The sequence below is a fragment of the Camarhynchus parvulus genome, chromosome 3 (assembly GCF_901933205.1).
Source record: "Camarhynchus parvulus chromosome 3, STF_HiC, whole genome shotgun sequence".
Classification (NCBI taxonomy): domain Eukaryota; kingdom Metazoa; phylum Chordata; class Aves; order Passeriformes; family Thraupidae; genus Camarhynchus; species Camarhynchus parvulus.
The window spans coordinates 70,108,017-70,131,999 of record NC_044573.1 but is presented as its reverse complement, the minus strand read 5'-3'; the positions used below and the strand labels follow the sequence as shown (position 1 = coordinate 70,131,999).

The following is a 23,983-nucleotide window of genomic DNA, read 5'->3' as shown; positions in this document are numbered from 1 at the left end:
TTTGATACTGTGGTTTGAATGTTTTTGCCATTTGATTACTAGGAACAGATTTTTATTGACTTCACATAGTAAATTGCTCATATAGGTGCTGCTTTTTCCGTTACACATGCTGGGGTTATGAAAGATAGTGTGACCTGGGATAGAGCAGAGTCTGGTCTACAGCAGTCCCTGTGAGTTATGCAATGTATGCACCATCTCGGTCTTTGCTTTTACAGATTATAATATTACACATTTCACTGCAGGGTCTGAAAGGCTTTTCATTGTTGGTGTAATAATACATTTTTTTATGTAGTGCTCTGGTGTTTTGTCCACACAGCTTGTGTTGCTCTCCATTCTGTTGTGCTGTTGAGGTGTTTTTGGCAATGTTTATCTCTGTTGTTTGTGTCTATGGACTGACTGCTATTTCTATTTGTAGTATCTAAACTGGCTTAATTTGCAATGTCTTTTGTTTGCAGCAGTCCTGAGTGTGAAAACGCTTTTGTGTTTGCTTTTTGGAGAAGGGTGTGGTCTGTGCAGTCCATCCTCAAACTGCCACTGAAGGCAGAGAGGGCAGTGCAGGGACAAACCCCATACATCAGGCACTGCTGATCTAACAAGTTTTGGGAGGAAGGATTTGGTTGCCCAGAAGGGCTGTGGTGTCCCCATCCCTAGAAGTGTTCCAGGCCAGGTAGGATGGGGCTTGGAGCAGCCTGGGCTAGTGAGAGGTGCCAGAGGGATTGGAACAAGGTGATCTATCCAAGGCCCCTTCCAACCCCAAACCATTCCATGATTCCATAAGCCCATGAGCTGGGATCCAGATCTCTGCCCATGCCACTGACTTCCCCAATTACTCCTTGTTTTGTTTTCTCCTAACTCCATTGTTCTCTACTTCCAGCTACCATAGTGATTCAAAGAGGGAACATAGAGGGTGATCCCTCTGAGTGTTTGGTTGTCTGATGATGATAATGCCATCAGAAAAGGTGAAGAAAATGAGTTTAAATTCAGGGTTAAGGTGGAGTTGAACTCACAGTGCCTTGACAAGTGTTTGTAATAGGAAAGGCAGCAGTACCGTCTCTCCTGATCACCCTTGAAAAAGGATGGACTTTCTCAGCCTTCTGTCTGCCTTTAAAACCAGATTCAAAGCTCTACATCCAAAATGAATGATGATGATAAATTTTAGAAAGAGATTAAAATTGAGGTTCATCCTTGTACTTATTGTGTCCTGCTACCTGACTGTCAGCTGCACTTCACTTGGTGCACAGGCTTTCTGTATCTCACCTTCTGGAAGTGCCTGCTTGTCCCTCTTGCCTCTGTAAGAAACTTCTGATTCTTTTTCTGTCTCTCACTTCAGTAAAATGCAAGGGGAAAGTCCCTAATGGGTGATATCCCTCTTCTTACCCCTTCCTCTGAGATGTATCCCCTAAAATGTTTATTTTGTGTTCTTGCTTCTCCATTGCCCAAGACACGAGTGGCTTATTAAGGAGATGAAAATAGATACAGGCTCTTGGAAATTCCTATTGTTCTTCAGAGAGACAACTCTAATGTCCAGCAGAGCAGTGCCTGGGACCCATCTGTCAAGATAACAGCTGCTACTTTTTCCATAGTTCATTTATAAGATCACTGAGATCAAAACTTGGAGATGGAAAAGACCTATTTTTATGAACAAACTGTGCTGTTAATAGCTCCTTTCCACTGTGGCTCGGAAGATGCTTTAAAGGCTTACTGAATGAAGCCTTTCAGGATATCCAAGGCAAAGTGCATTAGTTAACAATATTATTGCTGGAAATGCTATTGGCTGGCTGACCTTGGTGAAACTACAATGCTTGTTTCACAGGGAATAAAATGAAGGTGAGTTATACTGACACAGCTGTCTGGTGACACAACCTATTCTTTTTGACATGCAGCTTTTTGTTGCGATCACAAATATACACGATTCCATATTCTTGCAGGATTCTGCTCTGGAGAATGGTCCCAAGTGTATGATTCAATGTAGATTTAAATTACTGAGATCCAGGTCTCAAGCTGTTACATATATTTTTGTACTTTCATTAATATCAGGGGAATTGTGCCAGTTCACGCCAAAGAGAATCTGCAACATCAGGAATGATGAGCAAAAATAGGAAACAAATGTTGCAAAAAAATAATCTCACAGTAATATGATTTCAGAACAAACTCAAAGTTTACAGGCAGAGTGATATTTATGACACTGACAGTGTCTGCCTTGGAGCACATAAAACACTGTTTACATTGAAAACAATATTGCAAAAATACTCTTTTTTTGGTGAAAGCGGGTGCATTCCTAGTAGGTGGGAAGGGCAAACTGTACATCCATGAAAAGATTTTTCCCTTTGATGAGGTATCTCATCTACCTTTTAAAATGAAGGTGTAGAAAAGTAAAATAAGACATTTCTCTAGTGGAGTCCTGCAGCAAACAGCAGAACTTCTGCTCAGCAAATGCTGGGTTTCTCTGATGTTAGTGGTAGGCTGAACTTCTGACAATACAGTAAGGGTTTCCCAACACATAACTTGTTAATGAACCCTTCTCAGAGTTTATTCAAAGTCTAGAAGGGGCTCTTATCTTCTGTTATTCCTGCAGCAGGGTTGCTGAGTGTATTGGTGCACTGTGAGTGACTGCGTAGAACTGTGGTCACCGAATCTAAGGTACCTCAGGCAACAAAATCCACTGGAAGGCATTTGGTGCACAAATCAGAGCCACCTTGGTTTTAAGCTGCATTTTTTCACTAATCTTGACTGTCATAAAGTAATTTTGGGTGGAATTAAGCTTGGCTGTCTTTAGCTACCTAGAAGTCTACAACCTCTCCATGTCAGTGAGGAGAGCACAGCATCAAGATGCCTTTTCCATCCCAGCAAGGGACTCATCCCTTGAGTGAACCAGCAGTGTGTTCCACCTGATCACCCTGGAAACTCTGTGTGTTATGCTGGAGTGAGGCCTCACAGTGGCCTCAAATTGGTGTCAGTGAAGTAATGTCTCATTTTTCTGCATGGAATCGGAGGCAGGAGGAGATGACTCCCCAGGAATTCTCCAAACACTTGTGAAGGGAGGGGCTATTGCATAATGCCAGGCGGGAAGGTTACACCACATCTCTAAAATAAGATATTACAGGGATGTCTGACCAGTCTAGATCAAAAAGTTGGACACCCTGGATGAAAAGCATTGGAGTTCTGCATTATGTATGTTTTATGTACGTATGAGATCATGGTGGAACAGCAGTGTCTGCCTCTGACTTACTTAGAGTATACGTAATCCTTGCATATTGACTGTGGCTGGCTGACATACTGGCTCAGTAAACACCCATTTTTATAAACTATTTACTTCTCTGGTTGTGTCCTGTGTGTTTCTCTCTTTTTCCAATAATGTTTTTCCTTTTCTCCATCTTATTTAAGAGCAGAGTAGCAGCTGAGTCCTTTGCATGATGTTGGACGATTGCTGTGTTTGTCAAGATGAGTCTCAGTAAAACACTCCCCTGTCAAGGAGCTGTAGCCATGCTGAGCATTAAGAAAGTGGGATGTGATAAGGAACCAAGTAAAGAAGGACTTACGGGAGAGAAAGAGCATTCATTCACCAGGGATGTGGGGAGAAATGTTGTTTTCTGGTTCCAAATGCCCTAAAAGCCAACATACCATCTTGGTGTTAAGTGGTAACACATAAATAATATACTTTTTCATGTTCAAATTTATTGTCTTTGGGCATGCCCAGAGAAACTGTGGATTCCCGATCTGTGGAAGTGTTTAAGACCAGGCTGGATGGGGCCCTTAGCAGCTGCATCTAGTGCAAGGTGTCCCTGCCCATGGCAGGGGGTTGGAATGAGATGATCTTTAATGTTCCTTGCAACCCTGACCATACTGTGATTCTCTCCATAGCCCCTTAATTCAATGCCCTGGTAGAGATGGGTGAAACTGCCACTAGGCTGTTGCTAGCTTAAGCCAAGGGAATCAGAAGTGTTGCACTTAAATGAAGATTCTAGCAGAAAATTTTATTCAGAATGGAACATACTACAAGGCTGGACAGCTGAAAACCAAAAAAATGCCCAGTCTGAGAACAGCTTGTCATTAAAGCACACCTAGCTGCTGGTAAGATTGTCATGTTGGGCTGGAAGGTGTTTCTTCTGGCAGTTTCTTCCCTGGAGCAGAAGAGAAATTAAGAACCTGTGCTTTTACCCCAAGTCCCCTCTCATGTGATCTCAGAGCCATGCTCAGAACTTTCACAAGAAACCTCTGAAGATGCTTTTCTGGTGTTTTTCCATGCTCCCTGCCCCCAGATCTGTGTTGAGAACTCTGGAGTTCCACCTTGGGCCCTTCTGGTGTGATACCCTGAGACAGTGGCTGACACACTCATACCTGTTTCAGTGTGGTTTACCTCTACACAAGTGTGCAACTTCCCAGGGGGAGGTCACCTGCACAGCTGTGTATGTGCCACAGGCTAAAATGTCAAATCCACACCCCCACAACACAGGCAACCATGAAACAAAAAGGGAGGAGGGAAGGAAATACATGTGCCATAGGATGAGACTGAGAATGAAACCAAGATGAAAAAAAAAAAAAGAGATTATTTTATTGCTCTGTTTTCATGGTGCTCTAGGTGCTCAGAATTCTTTGGGCAAGCTCTGCTGCTTGTGTTTGTGTGGGAAATCTTGTAGACTCTCTTCTTTGTGTTACAGCCATGCTTGGACTGTTCTTTGTACTTCTGGGCTGCTACCAGAGGATAGGGATAGACAGACCCAGACCAGTGAGGAACATTTCCTCTCCCTGCAGACCGTGTGTAACAGGACATGGTGTTTGGGGATAGAGAAACAAGAGATCCAAAGTATTTCTCTATTAATATATTCTGTCTAAAATGCTGCTTTAGACATTTATCGTCCCCCTCAGTAGCATTCCCACACTGACCTGATTCTGCCATGCTTATTCAAATGAAATTTGCCTTGTGCTGCAGTACATGTATATTTTACAGCTGAACTTTGTAACAGTAACAGACTCAAACTCTAAAATAAAATTACTTTCTTAAGGTGATGGGATACCAGAGGAATTGTTTTCTCTTTACAGCTTATGTAGAATATGCTTACTGAGCCCCAAATCTCCCTTGAAGGTAAATCTACTTTTCCTTCTTTTAAAAGTATGCAAATCCCTAAAGCCACTAGGACAGAATAACGCCTTTCAGCAGAGTGAACTGGACAATTGCAGGTAATTTTCCTGGCTGTGAAGTTGAGCTAAGTGCAAGGTTCTTTCATTTTGCCTTGTGGTTGTGCAGCAGTGATTTGTAGCCCACGGTGATGCATTATTGAGGAGTTGTCTGTTGTGTCTTCATTGCACGCTGTCAGCTGCATAATAAATAATTGATTGTGCTGCTCTTACTCCACATTAAAGATATATGAGTATCTAATACAGGAAGAAAATGAAGTAGCAAGGCTGCCTGTGTTCAAAAGATGAAGCATTACTGAAGTGTGCTGCAGTAGCAGGAGCTGGGAAGTGCCCACCACCACTGCTATCTGTTTCCCACTTCTCCACTTTGAGTCGGTTTGTCATGGCAACAAATGGCACATTCAAGTCCTTGCCTTTCTAGACAAAATGAAATCATTGTGGTAAAGGGCTGATATGCTGCAGAGTTGTGCTTATCCCCTTCCCCCTTTTTTTCAACTATTATCCCTCTAGACTGAAAATTCCCTTAAAGTATTAATAATTTTTTCTTAAGTGGCTGCAAACTGTCAGGAAAATGCAGTCCAAGACAGTAAATCCTTTTTTCCACATAAGACTTTGTTCATATTAAGCAGAGAAAATGTTAGCAGGATAAAACTGAGTGTTTGCAGTGGTACTAAACCTCTATTGTTGAGCCTCCCTGGAAAAGTGAAGCTTCCTTTGCAGTTCAGTTGCCAAAGTCCCCAGACAGGACACAGTGAGGTGGCCCCTATTCCAACACAGTGAAGAGAGCAAAAGCATCTTCCAGCTCACATTCAACACTCTTTGTTTCCATTACAATAGCCATCAGTAAAAATTAATGAGACAACAAATTTGTCCAAAAGAGTTTGCATTGGAAGTCCAAGCAAGGGAATCAGAGGTGTGTGCTGCTCACTGTGTTGTGGCAGGAGCAGGCTCAGGGCCAAGTTAGTGGCAGCTGTTGTTACAACAGAAATGTGGAAAACAGTGAGTTGAATTTTGAGATAATAATGACATTAGGATGGAAGAAGTGTGAGATGTCTGAGTGATGCACATCTGGATTCTGATGGAATGTGTTGGAGAGCTCAGTTAGGTCCTGGGAAGAAGAAACACAAGGCACTGACAGTATTTGCCTAGAAAACTGCTCAGATCTCTGCATTTAACACCAAGACATAGGGGAATTGGTTTTGTTCCTGAGGGAACCACACTTTTTTCAGGTGTGTTAGCTTGAGACTCAGCCACAAGCTAAGGTGGGAACACCACTGAATGCAGGGAATGCTTTGCCAGTATTTCAGAATTTAATCCTGAAGACAACTGATCTATTTTAATGTAAAATGCAAGTAACACCACAGTGGAGTTCTGCTGGTGTGGATCAACCTGGGATGTGATTTGTGACTTTATGGATGTGTTTCTCCCACCACAACTTCAGGGATTGTGCTGAACTGTGCCTTCCTCTGTACATTGGGAAGGCATCAATGTTGACACAAGGACTTTTGTGCAGTTACTAGAACCATTCTGATAATATATTTTCCAGGCTAAAACTGGATATTAGTAATAGTTGCTTGTTGTAAATGGGGGGAAGATCAGAATTTCCAGCCTATCCTGTGATATTCTCCTGACAGAATATGGATATATTTTGGCATAGAAACAATATATTTTATGAGGGAAAAAAGAGACACTTGAGATAAAAAATTCTTAACCCACAGCAACATTAACTCCTCAGAAAGTCCTAGGAACCAAACTGAAAGATTATGTTCCTAACAGCACAAGTTGATTACAGGGCATAATTGGAAAGGTGATGGCATTGAGTGGCATCAGAATATAGTCCCTGTCCTCAAGAGCCTCTGGTCTACATAAAATGAAATGGGATAGTGTCCTAGAAACTGCTGAATATCTGCCCCTCTTTCTGCTGCCAAAAAGTGCTCAGGAAGTAGCTGTCTTCAAGCATATGTAGGTAATTACTGTTTGAAAAAATATAGGAATGGAATACTTCCTAGATGGATGATGCTGTTTTTTGAAAGTCACCTATTTAATTCAGTTTATCTCCTTATACTTGTGAGGTAAGTGAATCCCATTGTACAGGATAAAAAGAGAGCAACTAGTGAAATCAAGAGATTTGTCCTGGATTAGGATCTTCATCCTCTGATTCTCAGAATTTATCAACACTGTAGAGACAAATGATTCAGTAAACACTGGAGTCAGTGAAGCCTGGGGTGCAATTTTGCCTGTTTCATTTAGGGGTGGATGGCTGAGTTCATACAGCCTCTCTAGGGCCCTATAAAAACCTGGCAGTCTAGCATTTGGTTTAAGGTACCTTACCTTTTTTAAGATAGTTGGCTGAGAATGATAAATAGTTCCAGAAGGTTATTTCAGCCCTAACATCTAAATCTAGGTGGGATGAATCATTCTTGCAGATACCCCTCTTTCTCCATTAACCAAGGAGTAGCCTAGGTGCCAGGTTGAAACCCAGTTTGTACCTTTGAAGTGGATAACCTTAGCAGTAGAATTTACACATTCATTTTCCAGGTTCAGGCACAGAAGCTTCACAGTCTGTCTGTGGATGGCCTCCAGTGTTCTCTCTCCATCCATCCTTTGTGTGGATAACAGTTGGGGGCCATGGTTTGGGGCAGGATTTTGTTGGGACAATAGGTGTATTAGGTGTCTAACAGCTGGAATGGCTCCATGGATTTGTGCTGTGTGATTGCTTATATTCCCAGCTGAATTGTTCTCAGATGAAAGAAAAAGAAACAGTCTGTGCTCCAGTCTTTCCATTCCTGACCTCAATATTAGAGTTTGTCTGATAACAAAGACTGAGCCTTTCTCTTGGTAGAAACTCTTACAGGCTCTTCTTTCTACACAGATTTTTTTCATTGCATGCATTGGATCTTAATGTTGGTATGATCCCTATTCCGCTGCCAAATGGGGTTGAAATTGGCTCAAAGAATCTCCCATTATTAGGCAAGTGCAGACAGTCTCATTTCATTAGCCCTCTCCCCTTAGGAAACAGACTTCAGTGATGGGATCTTAGCTAAAGTAGTGCAGTGTTAAAAAGCAGCGCAGACACAGCTGCAGGCACACCTGTGTTTTAATAAGAAGTAATAACTTGTGTTGAACCTCTCCTGAAGTTGTGTTTTCACTGCCAGTTTAGCCCAAATGGCATTGTAGTCCTGGCAGTTTGGATGGATCTGTGGTCATGTTCCTTGACAAAATGATCCAGCTGCTCTTTAATCTGCAGCTTCAATGAGCTGAACATCAGAGATTCAGTAGGACCCATGATCTGAAATGTCTCCTTTTCTACACCCTTTTAATTTTGAAAGCCTGGTTTTCAATTAGGATGCCTTGTAGATCAGAATGTTTTCAAATCTGTGCCACATTCTGATAATCAAGTTTGTGCAATTAATTATTTTAATACAATGATTGTTCCCTTTCAGAACCCTAAGGGTTTTTTTACATGTAGCCTTCCTTATAGGCATCTAGATGTCCTTGCTCAGTCAAAACTCTTATTGATTGTTCTGACTTGCAAAACAAACAATGTTGTTGCTGAGTTCCAAATTGTGGGGTTTTTTTCTCCTTGCTGTTAGCTAGATAAATAAAGATGTAGGCTGAAGATGGGCATCCATCCTTGTTGAAGAATATTAACTAAATCAATTTTTTCACCAAAAAAAAATCAATTGGTGCATTAGCAAGAGAGAAAATAAAGCATTGTGCTGTTTTAGCTCCCAGGAGCCTGCAGAGCTAACTCTAGCTCTCAGAATCAGAGATAAAAAAGATCTAAAGTTCACATCTAAATCCGCATCGGAACTTCTTCAGGGCGCATGGAGCCTCTGACTCATTTCCAGACTGGATGTGCATTTAAAGGGCACTCACATAAAAACTGACCCTCCTGCCAGAGCTTCAGGGAATACAGACACATTTGACTCTGTAGTCCAGTTTCTTCCAAAAGCAGTAAGGTGATGGCAGAGGAAGTTACATTTGTGAATACCTAACCTCATGAATTTTCAGTTGTTGCTGAAAATAGGATGTTGCTGTAAATATAGAAAAGCCTGATTTCTTCTACAAGGCCTAACACATCTTCTCTGGGCATTTTCTAGTGAAATGAATTAGTTTTTAAATGGTGTATCAAACTAGCAAACTTATAGGAAGATGGAAATGTTACTTTAAATGGGAAACATTGTCCAGGAGCTGTTGTCAGAATCTCTGAAGATTTAATTCTGATTCTGTCGCTGGTTTGATGTGGGGTGTTTTGTAAACCATCAGAGCTTTAAGCTAAGAGTTTTAATAGGATTTAGTTACAAAGTGAAATGAATGCATAATAAAGTGTTGTGGAACTTTGCGTCTGGATCTGAACTTTCAGATTGAGGCTATTTTATAATAAATATCTTCTTTACCTCCTTGGGCTAATGTGAAGAGTAATTAATGTTTGCATACTGCTTTGAACATGCAAGCTGTAATGATAATACTAAGTTTTAATATTAAAACTATTAAATACTGGAATTCTGTAGTAGTCTCCTTCCATTTCATAGAATCATAAGGTTTTATGATGTGTTTAAAAATAAAAGTGCTCTGAGGAAGGACTGTCACTTAAATTTAAGATCAAATACTTCAAAAAGGATTATATTATATGCCTGAGAGTTCCCCCTGAGCTGCTTCTCCCTGCCCGCCCTCCCTCAGTAGAGGCTGAATTTCTATATTATAAATGAATCCATCTTAGTCTGTAGCTTGTTCAGGAGCTGCTGTGGCTTCCCAGCCTGCCTGGAGTGGTTTGTGGCTATCCCTGAGCTGATACATTGCACAGTATATGGGAATTTCCTCCTGTATTGATGAGGCCACTCCTTGAGTTCCATGTCCAGTTCTGGCCCCTCAATTCAGGAAGGACATTGAGGGGCTGGAGTGAGTCCAGAGAAGGGCAGTGGAGCTGGGGAGGAGTCTTGAGGGTAAATCCTGTGAGGAGTGGCTGAGGGAGCTGGGAGTGCTCAGTCTGGTGAAAGGGAGGCTCAGCAGGAGCTCATCACTCTGTACAACTCCCTGACAGGAGGGTGCAGCCAGTGGGGGTCAGGCTCTGCTCCCGGGGAACAGGAGACAGAACAAGAGAAAATGGCCTCAAACTGTGCCAGGAGAAATTGTTTCACAGAAAGGGTGATTAGACATTGGAATGAGCTGCCCAGGGAGGTGGTGGAGTCACCTGGATGTGGTACTCAGTGCCATGTTCTGTTTGACAAGGTTGCATTGAGTCAAAGTTGGACTCAGTGATCTCAGAGGTCTTGTCCAACCTCACTGATTCTGTGGTTCTGTGATTCTATGTACTTGCATGAGAGCACACACACAGCACTTCGTTATTTTCCTGTGAAAAACTAAAGGATTATGTCAGGCACTAATGGTAATGGTTATGAAACATTCCTTATGGGCAAGTTCCTCCACAGTTTTCTTTCTAAAGCCTTGAGCACATGCACCGGTGTGTCTGAAAGACCAATCTGGACAAATGTTGGACTTGGCTAATGGCTAATGTGCCTTAATATGGCATTTGATTTTAATATTGATATAAAATATCTGGACAGAGAACCCCACTGGAATAATCAAACACTGTGTGCTCATAACTGCAAGTCAAGAATTCCATTGCCACTGATTTAACTACGAATGAATTTGGAGACATCTGTGTCTGAGCTGTTGTTTGGACTGTCCTTTATTCATTGCACAGAAACAGGCACTGCTGGGATGTGATTCATTGTGTCCTAATGTACATCCCTAGATTTGGTTAGATGAATTGCTCCCTGAAAGTGCATTTTTCTCTGACTTGATTATCTATTTTCTCTGAGTAATTAGCTCAGAAGTAGCTGGCTACATCTTAGAAGCCTAAAAGTTGGCAAAATGAATCCTACCTTTTTAGTCTCTGTTTTTCATTCTGGCACATCTCTTTATATTTACCTTTGATTCATAGTACAGACTTTTTAAGCAAGCAAAATATGCCTCTTTGTTATTGGACAATAATTGATGGTTTTTGCTGGAAAATAAAATTTGTGCATCAAGCTGTTCTGTTAATATAACTGCTTTAATGGAAAGAAGCTAGTAAGACTGTATATTTGATACTGAATCTCAAAGACCCTTTTTCTCAGCATTTTCTTTCAAAGCTGGACTTGTTAATGTTCTTTGCAACCAAAGTCTTTCTCAGATTAATTAACTTCTCTTTGTGCACCCCCTTGCATAGAAGAGTCATGGTGTATGCCCACAACACTGGCTCTACAGCACTACAAAGAAAAGATTGATTCTAATATATAAATATCAGCCTAACCTTGTAATATCCAGAGTAAAGCATTTTAAGTACCAGGTACTTCTAAATTGAAAGGTACTGTAATCAGCCACAGTTTGAAAAGAGAAGAATAGCTGATCATGTAGTGCTCTGTGAAGGTTTGTCCATTTGCTGAGGAATCTGGGCATGTGTTCAAAACCCATGGATTGAAGCAGTGCCCATGGAAAGGAACAAGTCATGTCTGCTGTGACTGTCTCTGAATGAAAACATGAAAAACAAGAGTAGTAGAACATTTATAAAAATGTCTCTGCTGCTTTCATATTTGTGACTGCAGAGTCTCTTCTGTTCTGTCTGTATGACAGAGATGCAGTAGTCACGTTGTGTAGAGGTTTCACACACATGGTGTGGGATGGCTCTGTTTGTGTAACACGCGTTATTAGGGGCAGCCCTGGATCAGGCACCTGCCTTGGGATTCTCTCTTCTGCTGCCTCCCACTTGTTCCTTGCCTGCTTTTATCCACTTAGGCAGGGAGTTCCACTGTGCAAACGACAGCTCTTCTGTATGTCTGTGCAATGTTTGGTGCAACATGGGTCATAACCTATTGCATTGAGAACAGTAAAGATAATTTCTATTTTAGAGCCTAAATTACAGGAAGGCAAAGGTAACAATATGCAGTTGCCTCTCCTGCCTTTTGAATGAGGCTTTAAAGTAAAAATGGAAATGAGCAGCTGATGTGACCAAGACATTAATTTTTCCCTCTTTCTCTCTCCTCCAGCACTTAAATTTAGATGTATCTCAGACTGAAACCATGTGTCTTGTTTTGGCAGGAATGCTACAGAATGGAAAGAAGTTTGATTCCTCCAGAGACAGAAACAAGCCTTTCAGGTTCAAGATTGGCAGGCAAGAAGTCATTAAAGGATTTGAAGAAGGTGTTACACAGGTACTAATAAATTGTTCTGGCTGAACCTAGAGCTGGCTGAAGGGTGTGTGAGCTCAGCAGTGTGCAGGGCAGTGGTGACAAGACCAAGTGGAAATCATAGTGAAGGATATGGAGTGCTTTTGTGAAAGTGTGGTGCATTTGAGCACAGTATTTCCTGTAGTTTCCATCCATCCATCCATCCATCCATCCATCCATCCATCCATCCATCCATCATCCATCCATCCATCCATCCATCCATCCATCCATCCACCCAGGCTCACGAGCCTTTCCTCATGGTATGGATTTGGGAGGGGAGAGGTGAAGTCCCCTCCCCAGGTGCCATGTAAGCCCTGTCCCTCTCCCATGGGCAGCTCCACAAACAGCAGTGGCCTCTAAAAGGTTGAGGTGGCAGCTTTTTATGGAGTGACCTCTGTTCAGCTACTCCATAGAAGCCCATGCTGCCCTTTCTGACGACATCCGTGACCCAGCTACAGGTTCTGAGCCTGACTGAATAAGGTACCAAACTGCACTGGCACATTTTTGCAACTTCAGACTCCCAGCTACAAAACATTCACTGACCAGCCCTATGCTGAGAGAAAGAAAACTGCCCTCCACTGATTGCAGTTTGAGTACCAGCACAGTAAAAGCCCCAAATTGCAATTCACTGCCAGGTCTTGCTCTTTGTGCGGTGCTGTGAGGGCCCCCCACACATGAGGAGTGTGATCAGGCTGCTCAAGAGCACGAGTGAATGAAATCGGGTGCAAAGTCCTCCTGACTTCCCATTTCAGGATCCAAGAGCTCAGTGTAGGAGGCAACTGTTCAAATACTCTTACAGGAACAACTTTAACAGGAACAAGTTCTTATGCTTGAATAGAGAGAAGGGAAGAATGCAAAACGAGAAAAAATCCTCTGAGGAATGATGCAACCATACTTTTCCAGAGAGGGGTGGAAGAGACAAGGCTTTCCAGCCCTATGGAGAAAGCAGTGGAAGCATTCCCTCCTCTCCAGCCAGAGAAGTCCATTAAAGGAATCCTAGACTGTGAAAAATACCACCTTCCTCTGAAGGATTTGAGTTGCACTGTTTATTATTTGCTTTGCAGAAAGGCCTAAGAGAGCTCAGGACTGCAGAGCTGTAGGAAGCAGAAGCCAGTGCAGATAAAGCAGCATCAACAAGTGCTGGGTGAATCAAGCAATCCCTTCCTTGACTGCTCTCACTCCCCAGCTCTTGTCCCTTAGAAAATTTAGTGGCCGAGAGCCATGCCAGGGACCCGTGTGGCCGCAGGCTGCCCTCCTGCTCCTCCTAGTGGATCACTGACACAAGTCGAGCTCGTGGCTGTCTCCTTCCAGCCCAGGGTTTGAGGGATTTGGGGAGTGTGCTGGACAGAGTCTCTTGGAACAAGGCAGTTCCCTGTGTCTAGCTCACAGATTTCACAAACCATGGTGTAATGACTGTCAGCTGTCAGCAGGGTCTGTCTGCGTTTCTCTGCTCAGCTTCTCAAAGCTCAAGTTTGCCTCATCCCTAAAACCCTAGGCATGACCTACCAGCTGCCTGCTTTGCAGGGACACATCCAAGCACTGGACAGCCAGCCCTATGCAAAATCTCTGTGGGGACCAGGGGAAGCCATCAGCTTGGACATCCTCAGCCCCATGCCATGAGTAGTCCTCCTAGATTGTGGGAAGGTTCATATCCCCATTTTTCTTCTACCCAAAGTAATTGACTCTCTAGCTTTGTATATTTTATAGAGCCTGAAAATATTCTCAACAAGAGCTATCACATAATCTGTAGTCCAGTGATGTGCCCAACCTTGGGAGAGAGGTCTGAGTTAAAATCACTGCTTCAAATCAGGGAATGTTTCTTGGCCAGTGAATATTCCATCACCAGTGTATGGTGCATGAACAGCAGTTTGAAAATGTTCCAAAGTGCTCAGTTAGAAGATAACTCCACATCTCAGTGAGCAGTTCCCTTCAGAGCCAGCCGGGAATGAGGGAAATCAGCATTCCTGCCCATCCAGGGACAAGGGCTCTTTGCCTGGATAAGTAGGAGCTTAGACCTCCTGCAGCCTGCTCCAGTATAGGCAGGATGGACCAAGCATTGTGTTAAGACTTTGTGTCACTTCCAGGCTAGTTCTGGCAGTTTAAATAACTGCTGTGAGAGAGCAGATCATTGAGGAGACCCATGCCCATGTCTGAGCTCTTTGTGGCTTGAAGTGAAACTGCTGGCACTCAGAATTGTAGAGTGGCTTGGGTTGGAAGGGACCTCAAAGATATTCTCCTTCCAAGCCCCAGACTCAGTAATCTTAAAGGTCTTTTCCAAATTAAACAATTCTATGAACACTCCTTGATTCTGTATATCTGCCAGGTAATGATTTTTTTTGTTTTCCTCCTAATCCTGTTTTTTTGTGTGCATTCTCTTTTCCTTTCTCCGATGTCCAAAACACAGATGAGCTTAGGACAAAGAGCAAAGTTGACCTGCACACCTGAGATGGCCTATGGAGCCACAGGCCACCCTGGGGTCATACCTCCCAATGCCACACTCCTCTTTGATGTGGAGCTTCTCAGGTTAGAGTGAACCTTCCCGAGGGAGTTGGCTGGAGACATCTGTTAATAACCATCCGTTCCTTCCCGCCTTGCCAGCGGCGGGAGGAACCTTCACTGGAATCCCAACCTTCCCTGCTCAAGCTGTCCTGTCAGTAGCGCCTGACTCTTGGTTTCCTATGCCTTCCTTCTCTTTTATAACTTTGTGGTGTCTGTATTTGCCTTTTATTAGAAGCTTTGCTCTGAGGAAAAATGTCTCCCAGTGTAACATTTCCGAGTTGTACATTTTATTGACTTTGCATGTACGAAGAATTCACGGTGATGACTGAAAATATATATAAATATAAATATATATATATATATATATTCCTTATTGAAAAAACCACTGCCTTACTGTACACTTAAACCAAGAAAAAATAACCACAAAAGGTGCTCAAAAGGAAAAAATCCAATGTACGCCTTGTACATGAACGGGCATTAGCCAAACAGAGTTACCTGCGCTGCCACTTTTCTCAACTTGTACGTTCTGCTTGCTGCTGTTTTAAAAAAATACTGTCTCATTTAAGAATTATAAGTATATATATAAAACAATAAAATCTTGATACTTTACCGTTTCTCATCCTGTTTTTCTTTTCTGTCTACTGGGATGCTCTTTACTGTACAAGAAGTTCTTCAATAATCAACCCATTTTTTGTTAATTATTTCTCTTATATGAAATACATGTAGCTCCATGCACTGCTTCTATTAGAGATGGCCCAGTGGAAGATCTCTGTGGGACCGGAGGTACCAGGGACATGCAAGTAAGGGGTGCTGGGACAATTTTCCTGACTCACCATTTCCCCTGCCTCTATGGCCCCTCAACTCTGGCCAGAATTTGGCTGCTGAAGAGATGGAAAGTGCTACTTGTCAAAGACATGCAGTGCTGGTCTAATTCTGTGCCTTTACCACAGCAAAACTAGTGTAATATTTTCTACTGGAGCTGAGCGAGGCTAGAAAAGAGCAGGATTATGTGCATCCACCTTTCAGAAGAAATCTGAGCTGTGGGATGATGCAGCCACTGAACACTGCGGGGTTTTTAGGCTGTAGCAGCTGCTGCTGTTTACAAAGCCTGCAAACTGACTGTGTGCACTGGGCCTCTGGCACTGGAGACTCAGCAGTATTTATTTCATTTGCTGCTTATATGAATTCATGAAATGCTGGTTTCTCCTCTTGAGGCAGGAAGATGTGTTGGCTGTTACTTACCTGGATTTGAGAGCAGGACCTGATCAGCAAAGCTTTCTATGTGCTGTTACTTTGCCTTGTCTGATTTCTTTCCATTAGGCTCATTTTTCCTCTGCTGTAGAAAACCAGGGTCATTATGTTACTTTTATTTAACTTGGCTGTAAACTATTTGCATGATTTTCCACTAACAGATGTTTTGATGGTCATATTTCAAACAGTAGTGCTGTTTCTGTATCTGTGTAAGGAGAACACTCTCAGCATGAGCAGTCAGACAGCAGAGCTACAGAGATGACCTCAGGTGACACATCCTGGAGCTGGGAGAGAGAATGAGCACAGAGAAGCAAGACTGGTGATGTGGCCAGGGTCCATGGCTTGTGGTCTTCTCTCTCCAGGTGTTCATTTTACCCACAGAGCTGCATTTATTTCAGCTTGTTAATTAATAAACCCATAAATCATATCTTATGGATTTTTATACACTAAGTGGAGTAAATCTTTTTCTCTCTCTGCTTTCCATAAAGAAATGAAGGGATTTGCAGAACCCTTTTCTTGCTGGAAATCTCAGGTCACTGCAGCAGCTGGGTTAGACCTCCACTAATAGTTCTTTTATTTAGGGCATGCTAATTTCCTGTTAAAAATTGGTACTTGGATCTGTCAAGGCTCTGTTGTGCTTGTCAAACAGAGTTTGATTCAGCACATTGGTCTAAGCTGTTCCTATCAATGGCTCACTTTAAGTTAATTGCTTATTAAAAAATATGAAAAAAACCCAAAGTGTGATAGAATCACAGAATGGTTTGGGTTGGAAGGGACTTTAAAGATAAATTTGTTCCAGCCTCCTGCCATGGGCTGGAACATTAAACCAGGTCATTCAAAGCCCCGTCCAGCCTGGCCTTGAACACTCCCAGGGATGAACACCCCAGTCTCTGTGGGGAACCTTTGACAGTGTCTCACCACCCCTCACAGTAAAGAATGTTTTTCCTAATCTATGATCTAACCCTGCCTTCTGCTAGTTTGAAGCCATTCCCCCTTGTCCTGTCACTCCATGTCCTTGTAAATAGTCTCTGCATCTTTCTTGCCAGCTCTCTTCAGGTACTGGAAGGCCAAAGTTAGGTCACCCCAAAGCTTCTCTTTCCCAGGCTGAACAATCCCAATTCTCCCAGCCTTTCCTCATGGGAGAGGTGCTCCATCCCTCTGATCATCCTGGTGTCCCTCCTCTGGACTTGCTCCAACAGGTCCACATCCTCCCTGTGCTGGGACCCCAGAGTTGGATGCAGGTGGGATCTCACCAGAGACCTGCACCTGCTTTGGGCCCCTTCCTGAAGGTCCCAACAGGGAATGGCAATGCCAAGGGTTGTGTGAGTGACCCTGGAATGCTCCCTCCATCCCCTCTTGGCCTTGCTGTTTGGGAGCTTCTGCTGCATCTGAGCAACGGGCAGGGCATGGCTCTGCCCTTCTGCTCCTGCAGGTTTCTCACCAGGAAACCCAGCATGTTCCTGCTGGGCTCTGAGAGCTGATCATACTTGATCTTATCACTTCTGTCTGCAGAGCTGCCACTGTGCCCTTCCCTCCTGCCCTCCCAGCACAAACCAGCCATTACCCACTCTGTAAAATCCTTATTACCGCTGGCTGATGAAGCTCTCCCTCATCACCTCCTCTCTGCAGAGACCTTGGTTGGAAACAGGGACTATTACATTTTTCATGCCAATTTCATTAAAAAGAAAAAATCTGAAAGGAAAACTAATTGTGCTTTGTGATACTTAGGGAAATTAAGTCTTCAAGGAAATGTAATCTTCAGCTCTTTATTCGACTGCGAATGCGTTAATTTATTTAATTGTATCATCGATCAACACAGCACATATAATTATTACCTCTATATAATAGAATGGAAAAAATTTACTGTCATTGCCTGTGTAATCAGATATACTCTTGTTACTAATTTCTAAACAGTTTCAATGGAAAAAAAATGACCTTCGAGTCTTAATTTCATGCCCTACTTCCTGAAAAATTAAATGGGAAGTGAGCACACACAAAACCAGCACAGATGCAGAGTGCGAGCCTGGTAACATCTGCTTTATTTGCTGCCCCTCTGCCATTCATGAGCTGAACTCATTTCCCTGTTCTTTGATATTACGTTTCAAACAAAATCTTGAGTAGATCTCATCAAAACAGTCCTCTGGGCATTCCATTTCCATTCCCTCTGTCTTGCAGGTACAAATTATTATTTCATTTTACATGTGCAGGGACACTGAAAGCCCTGAACAGGCACTGGAAAAAAAACTATGAAATGGAATATTTAATGAAAGGCGGCAGCTGAGCTCTCAGAGAAATCAAAAGCTGCTGATCTTGAGGATTCATTGAAGGAATTTTTATTAATCTTATTACCCTAAAGAATTGCTTTTTATATATGTTTTTCAAACAGCATCAAATCCTCATCAAAACAGACACTGCAGTGCAAGCACCATGCTCTCTGCTATTGACAGAAGCAATGTGGTATTTGCATATGATTTAAAACAAGGCTGGCAGTACGCAGCACCATTATTGGCACTCTGGTATTATCAGTGTTCATTATTTAATAGAACCATAAATCCAGCATGGCAACAAGCACCTCCAGTTCTTGTTTCAGCAAGGAGCCTTTGTTGGTGTAAATTATTTCAGTTATTCAAGTGTTTGGTACATGGATGTGTATGTATAGACATGGCACATATAAATATATATCTTTTTGTATATAAAAGATACATATTTGGGGGCAGAGCAGTTTGTAACCCTTGAAAAGTTATGGATGCTCACATAGAAGCAAATCCCCCAGGAGGATTTAAGTCATTTAAAGATTTTTAATGCAACCTGGTTCTTGCCTGAGAGCTCTTGGTTTGTGTTAATCTGATGGGCAGGACCTGGAAGCCAGGCTGGCCATGGAGGGACTGCTCAACTAACCCAGCTCCTGGGCTCCAGATCTCCCAGTGCCTGCTCCTGACCTCAGCCAGGGTTACTGCAGCCTGCAAGGCCTCTTGCTGCAAAACCAGCATCAGTTTCAAGGGACAGATGCAGATTTGGGGGAATTGTGCACTAAGCATGGCTTAGTGAGCTCTGGCTCACATCCCCAGTCCGTGTGCGGGGAAGGCAGGGCAGATCTGTTCCAGTGTGCTCCAGGGCCAGGCACAGGATAGGACTCCAAGCACCCACCCAAAGCTGAAATCACACCTCAGCCATCATGGCTGCTTTCCCCCAGAGCTGGCCTGGAGCTCACTCTTCATGAACCATCACTGATTTATCAATTTGTAATAGTTTATTTGAGGAATGAAGAAAATAGGACCACTTAGTGCAAAATCATGAGTGTTTAGTTTCTCATTGGTTCCAGCTAGTAAATGTGAGTATTGCTGTGAGCCCCTCCCAGCTGCCAAAGGAGGTGCCCAGCACAGGGCAGTGCCAGGGATCTCCTCCAGGTGAGATGGGCATTGTTCCCACAGCTGGGCACCCTCCTGTCATGCACAGGGACATCCCTGTACCCACAGAGATGATGTGTTGCAGCTCCTGCCTGCATTGAACACTCAGGTGATGAATGACTCCCATCTAACAGCACAGGTTACAGGCAGGAGCACAGCCTCGATGAAAAAAAGCAAAATATGCATTTATTTTTTCACCAAATGGACACAGCATTGTTCCCAAAGTGACAAATTCCAACAAAAAAGTAATTTCAGAAAATGGAAGCATTCCTCTATGAGAGTACAATGCACTGAAAAACAAAATCTGATTACAAATTCCAGGCAAAGTACATTGTTATCTGCCCTGGTTCTGCACTGGCTGGAAACTGTCTGGTCAGGGAGTGGAACATCACATCCATGCAAATAAATCCTCCCAAGGCAGGATACTCCCCACATTCACACAACTTCAGCTGGTTCAGAACACAGCCAGAGTTATTCTTTCTCACTTCCAAAAGATACTGGCTATGCACAGCCTGGATCACACTCATTTTAATACAAAGGACATGAGTACTGAAAAAAGAGCCAAAAAAAATTTGTCTTCCTTCACCACATGCTACACCTAAAAATGTATGTACAGAAAATGTGTTACAGTTCAACCATGCCAAGTAGAAAACAATCACACTACAGGTATCAAAATGAAAACCTTCATCTGCTGTCTCATTTTGGTCACATGTTCTTCAATTAATACCAAATCCTCAGTCCAAACCTGGGACACCAAACAAAGCCCTCATACACTTTGTTTTTTAGTGTGAGAGCTGGGTTGTTTCACTGCAGCTGATCAGAGCTGGTACCATCACTGGGAACAGGTACTTGGACTGGAGTCCCCTTATCAGCTGCATCCTTTTGAAAGCCTTCATCTTCTACAGTTTGTGAAAGAAACTTTGTTACAAACACGGGCTTGGGCTTGCTTTGTTCAGTCAAACACAGAACCTGCTCAGTCCCTTCTTGAAAGCTCCTGCTAGAAACAGGACATTGCAGCCTTTACCAGGTCACCCTCAGCACAGGGAAGGCATGTTGCCTTGGGGGATTTAATCTTAAAGCAGATTTCCCTGTGTTCTATTTATTTAATCCTAATCTGAAGATATAAAAACTCATATTGCATCTTATCAAATTCATAAGAGAAAAAAATTACACTTTGTTAAGAACTCCTATGTTTAGGCCAAGATGACAGGGCTTGAAAACAGTTTTCCAAAAAGGATCAGTTTATTTTGGTGGGTCTGTGTTAATTCCATATTTTTCCTTGAGAAGCTTAAGCTGTTCTTCTTTCTTCTTTGTGTCCATCTTTTGGAATGCCTGTAATAAGGAAAATAAAAGATGTAAGAAAACAAAAAGAATCTCTCATCTCATGACAAGTTATTTCCCAGTATCTGCAACAAGCATCACTGTGAACTCCATCACCATCACATGCACAGAGCATTGTTTGATTCTTGTCCTTGGAGAATGTCACAGGGCCCTGGATGTCATCAGTGACAGGGAGGACACAGAGATCTGGAGACCTTTTAGCCATAAACAAGATCTCCCCTCCTGCTGCAGCTATGCAATTGTGGGGCCTCTGCACCCTCTTCTCCGGAGTACATCCCCCCAAACATCTTTTTCCCACCCTTTGTCCAAAGGTACTTTTTTTGCACACAAACCACCGAGTAAATAAGAAACTCTGACCACGTATCCCATTTACTCCCTCTAACAGTTTGGATTTTATTTCTTAAGAACACCCAAGCAACTGCCTTAACAAAGTGATGCTGGGGTTGTTTCTTTGTGACAGCTCTGCTCAGAGGTGAGCTCCCCAGCCCAGGTGCCCATACCCTGTTGGCATTGTAGTACAGCACCACGAGGTATCTGTTGCACACGTTGAACCCTGACAGGTGGTCACAGGCGTTCTTGGCATCGAAGATGTCCTCATACACCACGTAGGCTGTTCCTCTGGTCTCAGGGGTATTCCCACTGCTCAGCAGGGTAGAATCAATCAAATAAAATGAACAAGAAATAGTTTATTTATTTCACAGTGAGTGAGATTAGATGAACTAATGCAACGTCACTAAAAACCAATTTGTTATTTTTTCTAGGTATTCAACTACATCCCTGCTTTCCACACCAAACAGTTCAGAGCCAGAGACAACAGCAAGATGTGCTGTATTCTGCTCCATAAGGAAATGCACCTCTCCACAACAACTGGGCTGTTGAAGGGCTGCCATGCTGTGTCTGGAAACAATTTAAATTTTTATTATAGCAATTAGCTTTTATTTAGTATTACAAGACTTGGCAGTCAGTCAGTGGCTGTCTGGATCAGATGTGTCCCTAGGATGGAACAGGGCTCCTGGCATATCACAAAGTGAATTTAAGAGGCAGAACAGCCCTGCTGGTGCAAGCCCACTGCTGAGGCACAGCCATCACCCACAGGAGCACCAATTCCATGTCCTTCACCTGAGGGATGGGACACAGGTCTGGGCACGTAACAGTAACGAGCCCAGAGGGGCTGCAGAGATCCCCAAGGTCTCAGCTAACAGGTAGTGACAGAGACTTCAGGGTCAGAACAACCTCCCTAAGGTGCTTCTGAGAACTCCCAAGGACAAATGGTATCACAAATATCACACTGGGATCTATGCAAAGGTGAGGAGGAGAATGGGATAAACACTGCACAAAGCACAAAAGCCTTTACAGAGGGGCTTACACATTATGCCCTGGCACTGAGGATATTGGGATTTTTGTGGGAAATTCCATGAATGAGTAGTTCTGAACAAACTGCTGGGTACGCACACCAGACTATCACCCCAATGGAGAGCCCCTGATACATCCTAATTGTGTCCCACTATCATGCTGTTCCAGCCCACATGTTTGCAGAAAACTTAAGTACTGGCTCTCCTTTATGCTCATTAGCAAAGAGTTCCACCTATTTAGTGTTTACACTGCCCCTTGTTCCCTCAGCCACTTCTCCAGTCACATGCACTGCCCCTCCTATCCCAAGAAGGGTCTGTCTGGTGTCACAACCCAGCGTGGCACCAGCAGCACGTGTCCCCTTGTGTCCTTTGCTTACTGAGAGTGACTCTGTAAAACTCACTTTACACAACAATCATTCAAACAAGTCACCCAGGGAAGCTGTGGATGCTCCATCCCTAGAAATGTTCAAGGCCAGCCAGCTTGGATGGCTGTCCAAGGTGTCCCTGCCCACTGCCAGGGGTTGGAATAAAATGGTCCCTTCCAACACAAATCCTCCTATGATGATCCTCAGCATTTGAACTAACCAGGAGAAGAATATCAGAGTTGCTACAGACTTGTACAACCTCCACACATTTCAGAACCAAAGGCACAGTCACACCTCCCCTACCCAGACACGGCATGGCCCGAGGACACCCTGTCTCTGCCATGCAGGGCTTGCTGCTGGTATTTGTTTCTAGTGAACAGATCCAGCAACACAACATCCCTGTTTTCCCACTGGCTAGCAGATATCATAAAACAGGAAAACTGTTTGTGTTCAGCTTCTGCCTTTACTATTTTCACCCCAAGTCAAAGCAAACTTCAGTTGTATTTGAAACTTACTTAAGCACACAAGACTGTCATATTTTATCAACTTCCCAGGGTTCATTTAAAATTTAAGTTCATTCTCTGCACCTCCCAGCAGAATCATTCTCTAACAAATTCACGTGTTAAGAGCATCATCACATCCCCTCTGGCACTCGGGATGTCCTCCAGGGCATTGAACCTTCCCAGCTGTGAAACCCAGCTGCCAGTGGGGCACATGAAACCCTTCACGGTCCAAAGAAACTGGAAATACTCACACTCTGATCTGCCGGATGGGCCCGTACTTCCCAAAAATGTCGTACATCTCCTCGGCCGTGATTTTGTACGGCAGGTTCCTGATGTACAGGATCCGGTTGACCTCCGGAGGGAGCCGGATCTGATGGGGAAAAGACAAGTGGTGTGTTAGGCCCACGGCACGTACCGCAAACCTTAAACCCAGCAGCCTAGGGGCAAAACCATGGAATCACCGAGCCACGGGACGGCTGGGGCTGGAAAGGGCCTTAAATATCCCCCAGTCCCACCCCCTGCCGCGTTCCCCTCAGAGCAGCGGGGTGCCCGGAGCGGAACGAAGCCGGAGCCTAGCCCGGCAGGGACGGGACGGGACGGGACGGGACAGGACAGGACAGGACAGGACAGCGCACTCACGTTGGCTCGTTTGGCTGCTTGCATCGCCATGTCGGCGGGCGGTGAGTAGGGGCCGCGGCCTGGGACGGAAACACCGGCGGGGACCGAGCTCGGAGCGGGGACAGCCGCGGGGGCCGGGAGCGACGGGCGGCACACCCGGGTCTATCCCAGCAGGCACCGCGCGCTGCCCTCACCGAACCGGATCTATCCCGGCGTGCACCGCGCGGGAAGCGGCAGCGCGCTCGCTCCCGGGCCCGCCCCGTGCTCAAGCCCCGCCCCTCCCGCGCGGCCCCGGCCCCG

The 23,983-nt window shown here is 43.9% G+C and overlaps 2 protein-coding genes across 2 annotated transcripts in view; one reads left to right on the top strand and one right to left on the bottom strand.

Annotated features, from left to right (window-relative positions):
- The window catches only part of FKBP1B (FKBP prolyl isomerase 1B), a 46,474-nt gene extending 31,019 nt beyond the window's left edge, over positions 1-15,455 (top strand). Inside the window, exons 3-4 of the mRNA XM_030945205.1 lie at positions 12,220-12,332; positions 14,752-15,455. Coding sequence (XP_030801065.1) covers positions 12,220-12,332; positions 14,752-14,880 — 242 coding nt within the window. The 3' untranslated portion in view covers positions 14,881-15,455. The remainder of the gene's footprint in view (positions 1-12,219; positions 12,333-14,751) is intronic.
- A 4,211-nt stretch (positions 15,456-19,666) lies between these two features.
- SF3B6 (splicing factor 3b subunit 6) lies at positions 19,667-23,931 on the bottom strand. Its single transcript, XM_030945204.1, has 4 exons — positions 23,705-23,931; positions 23,317-23,435; positions 21,346-21,484; positions 19,667-20,836 (listed from the first exon to the last, which is right to left on the bottom strand). The coding sequence occupies exons 1-4, from the start codon at positions 23,732-23,734 to the stop codon at positions 20,747-20,749; spliced, it is 378 nt and encodes a 125-aa protein (XP_030801064.1). The 5' UTR covers positions 23,735-23,931; the 3' UTR covers positions 19,667-20,746.
- Between the last annotated feature and the right edge of the window lie 52 nt (positions 23,932-23,983).

What these genes read in the sequence shown, in the direction of transcription:
- SF3B6 (XM_030945204.1), bottom strand. Translation starts at nt 23,734, where the DNA reads ATGGCGATGCAAGCAGCCAAACGAGCCAAC. An exon ending in AAGCAGCCAAACGAGCCAAC is followed by an intron (nt 23,436 to 23,704) that starts GTGAGTGCGCTG and finishes TTTCCCCATCAG; the next exon opens with ATCCGGCTCCCTCCGGAGGT. An exon ending in TGTACTACAATGCCAACAGG is followed by an intron (nt 20,837 to 21,345) that starts GTATGGGCACCT and finishes TCCTTATTACAG; the next exon opens with GCATTCCAAAAGATGGACAC.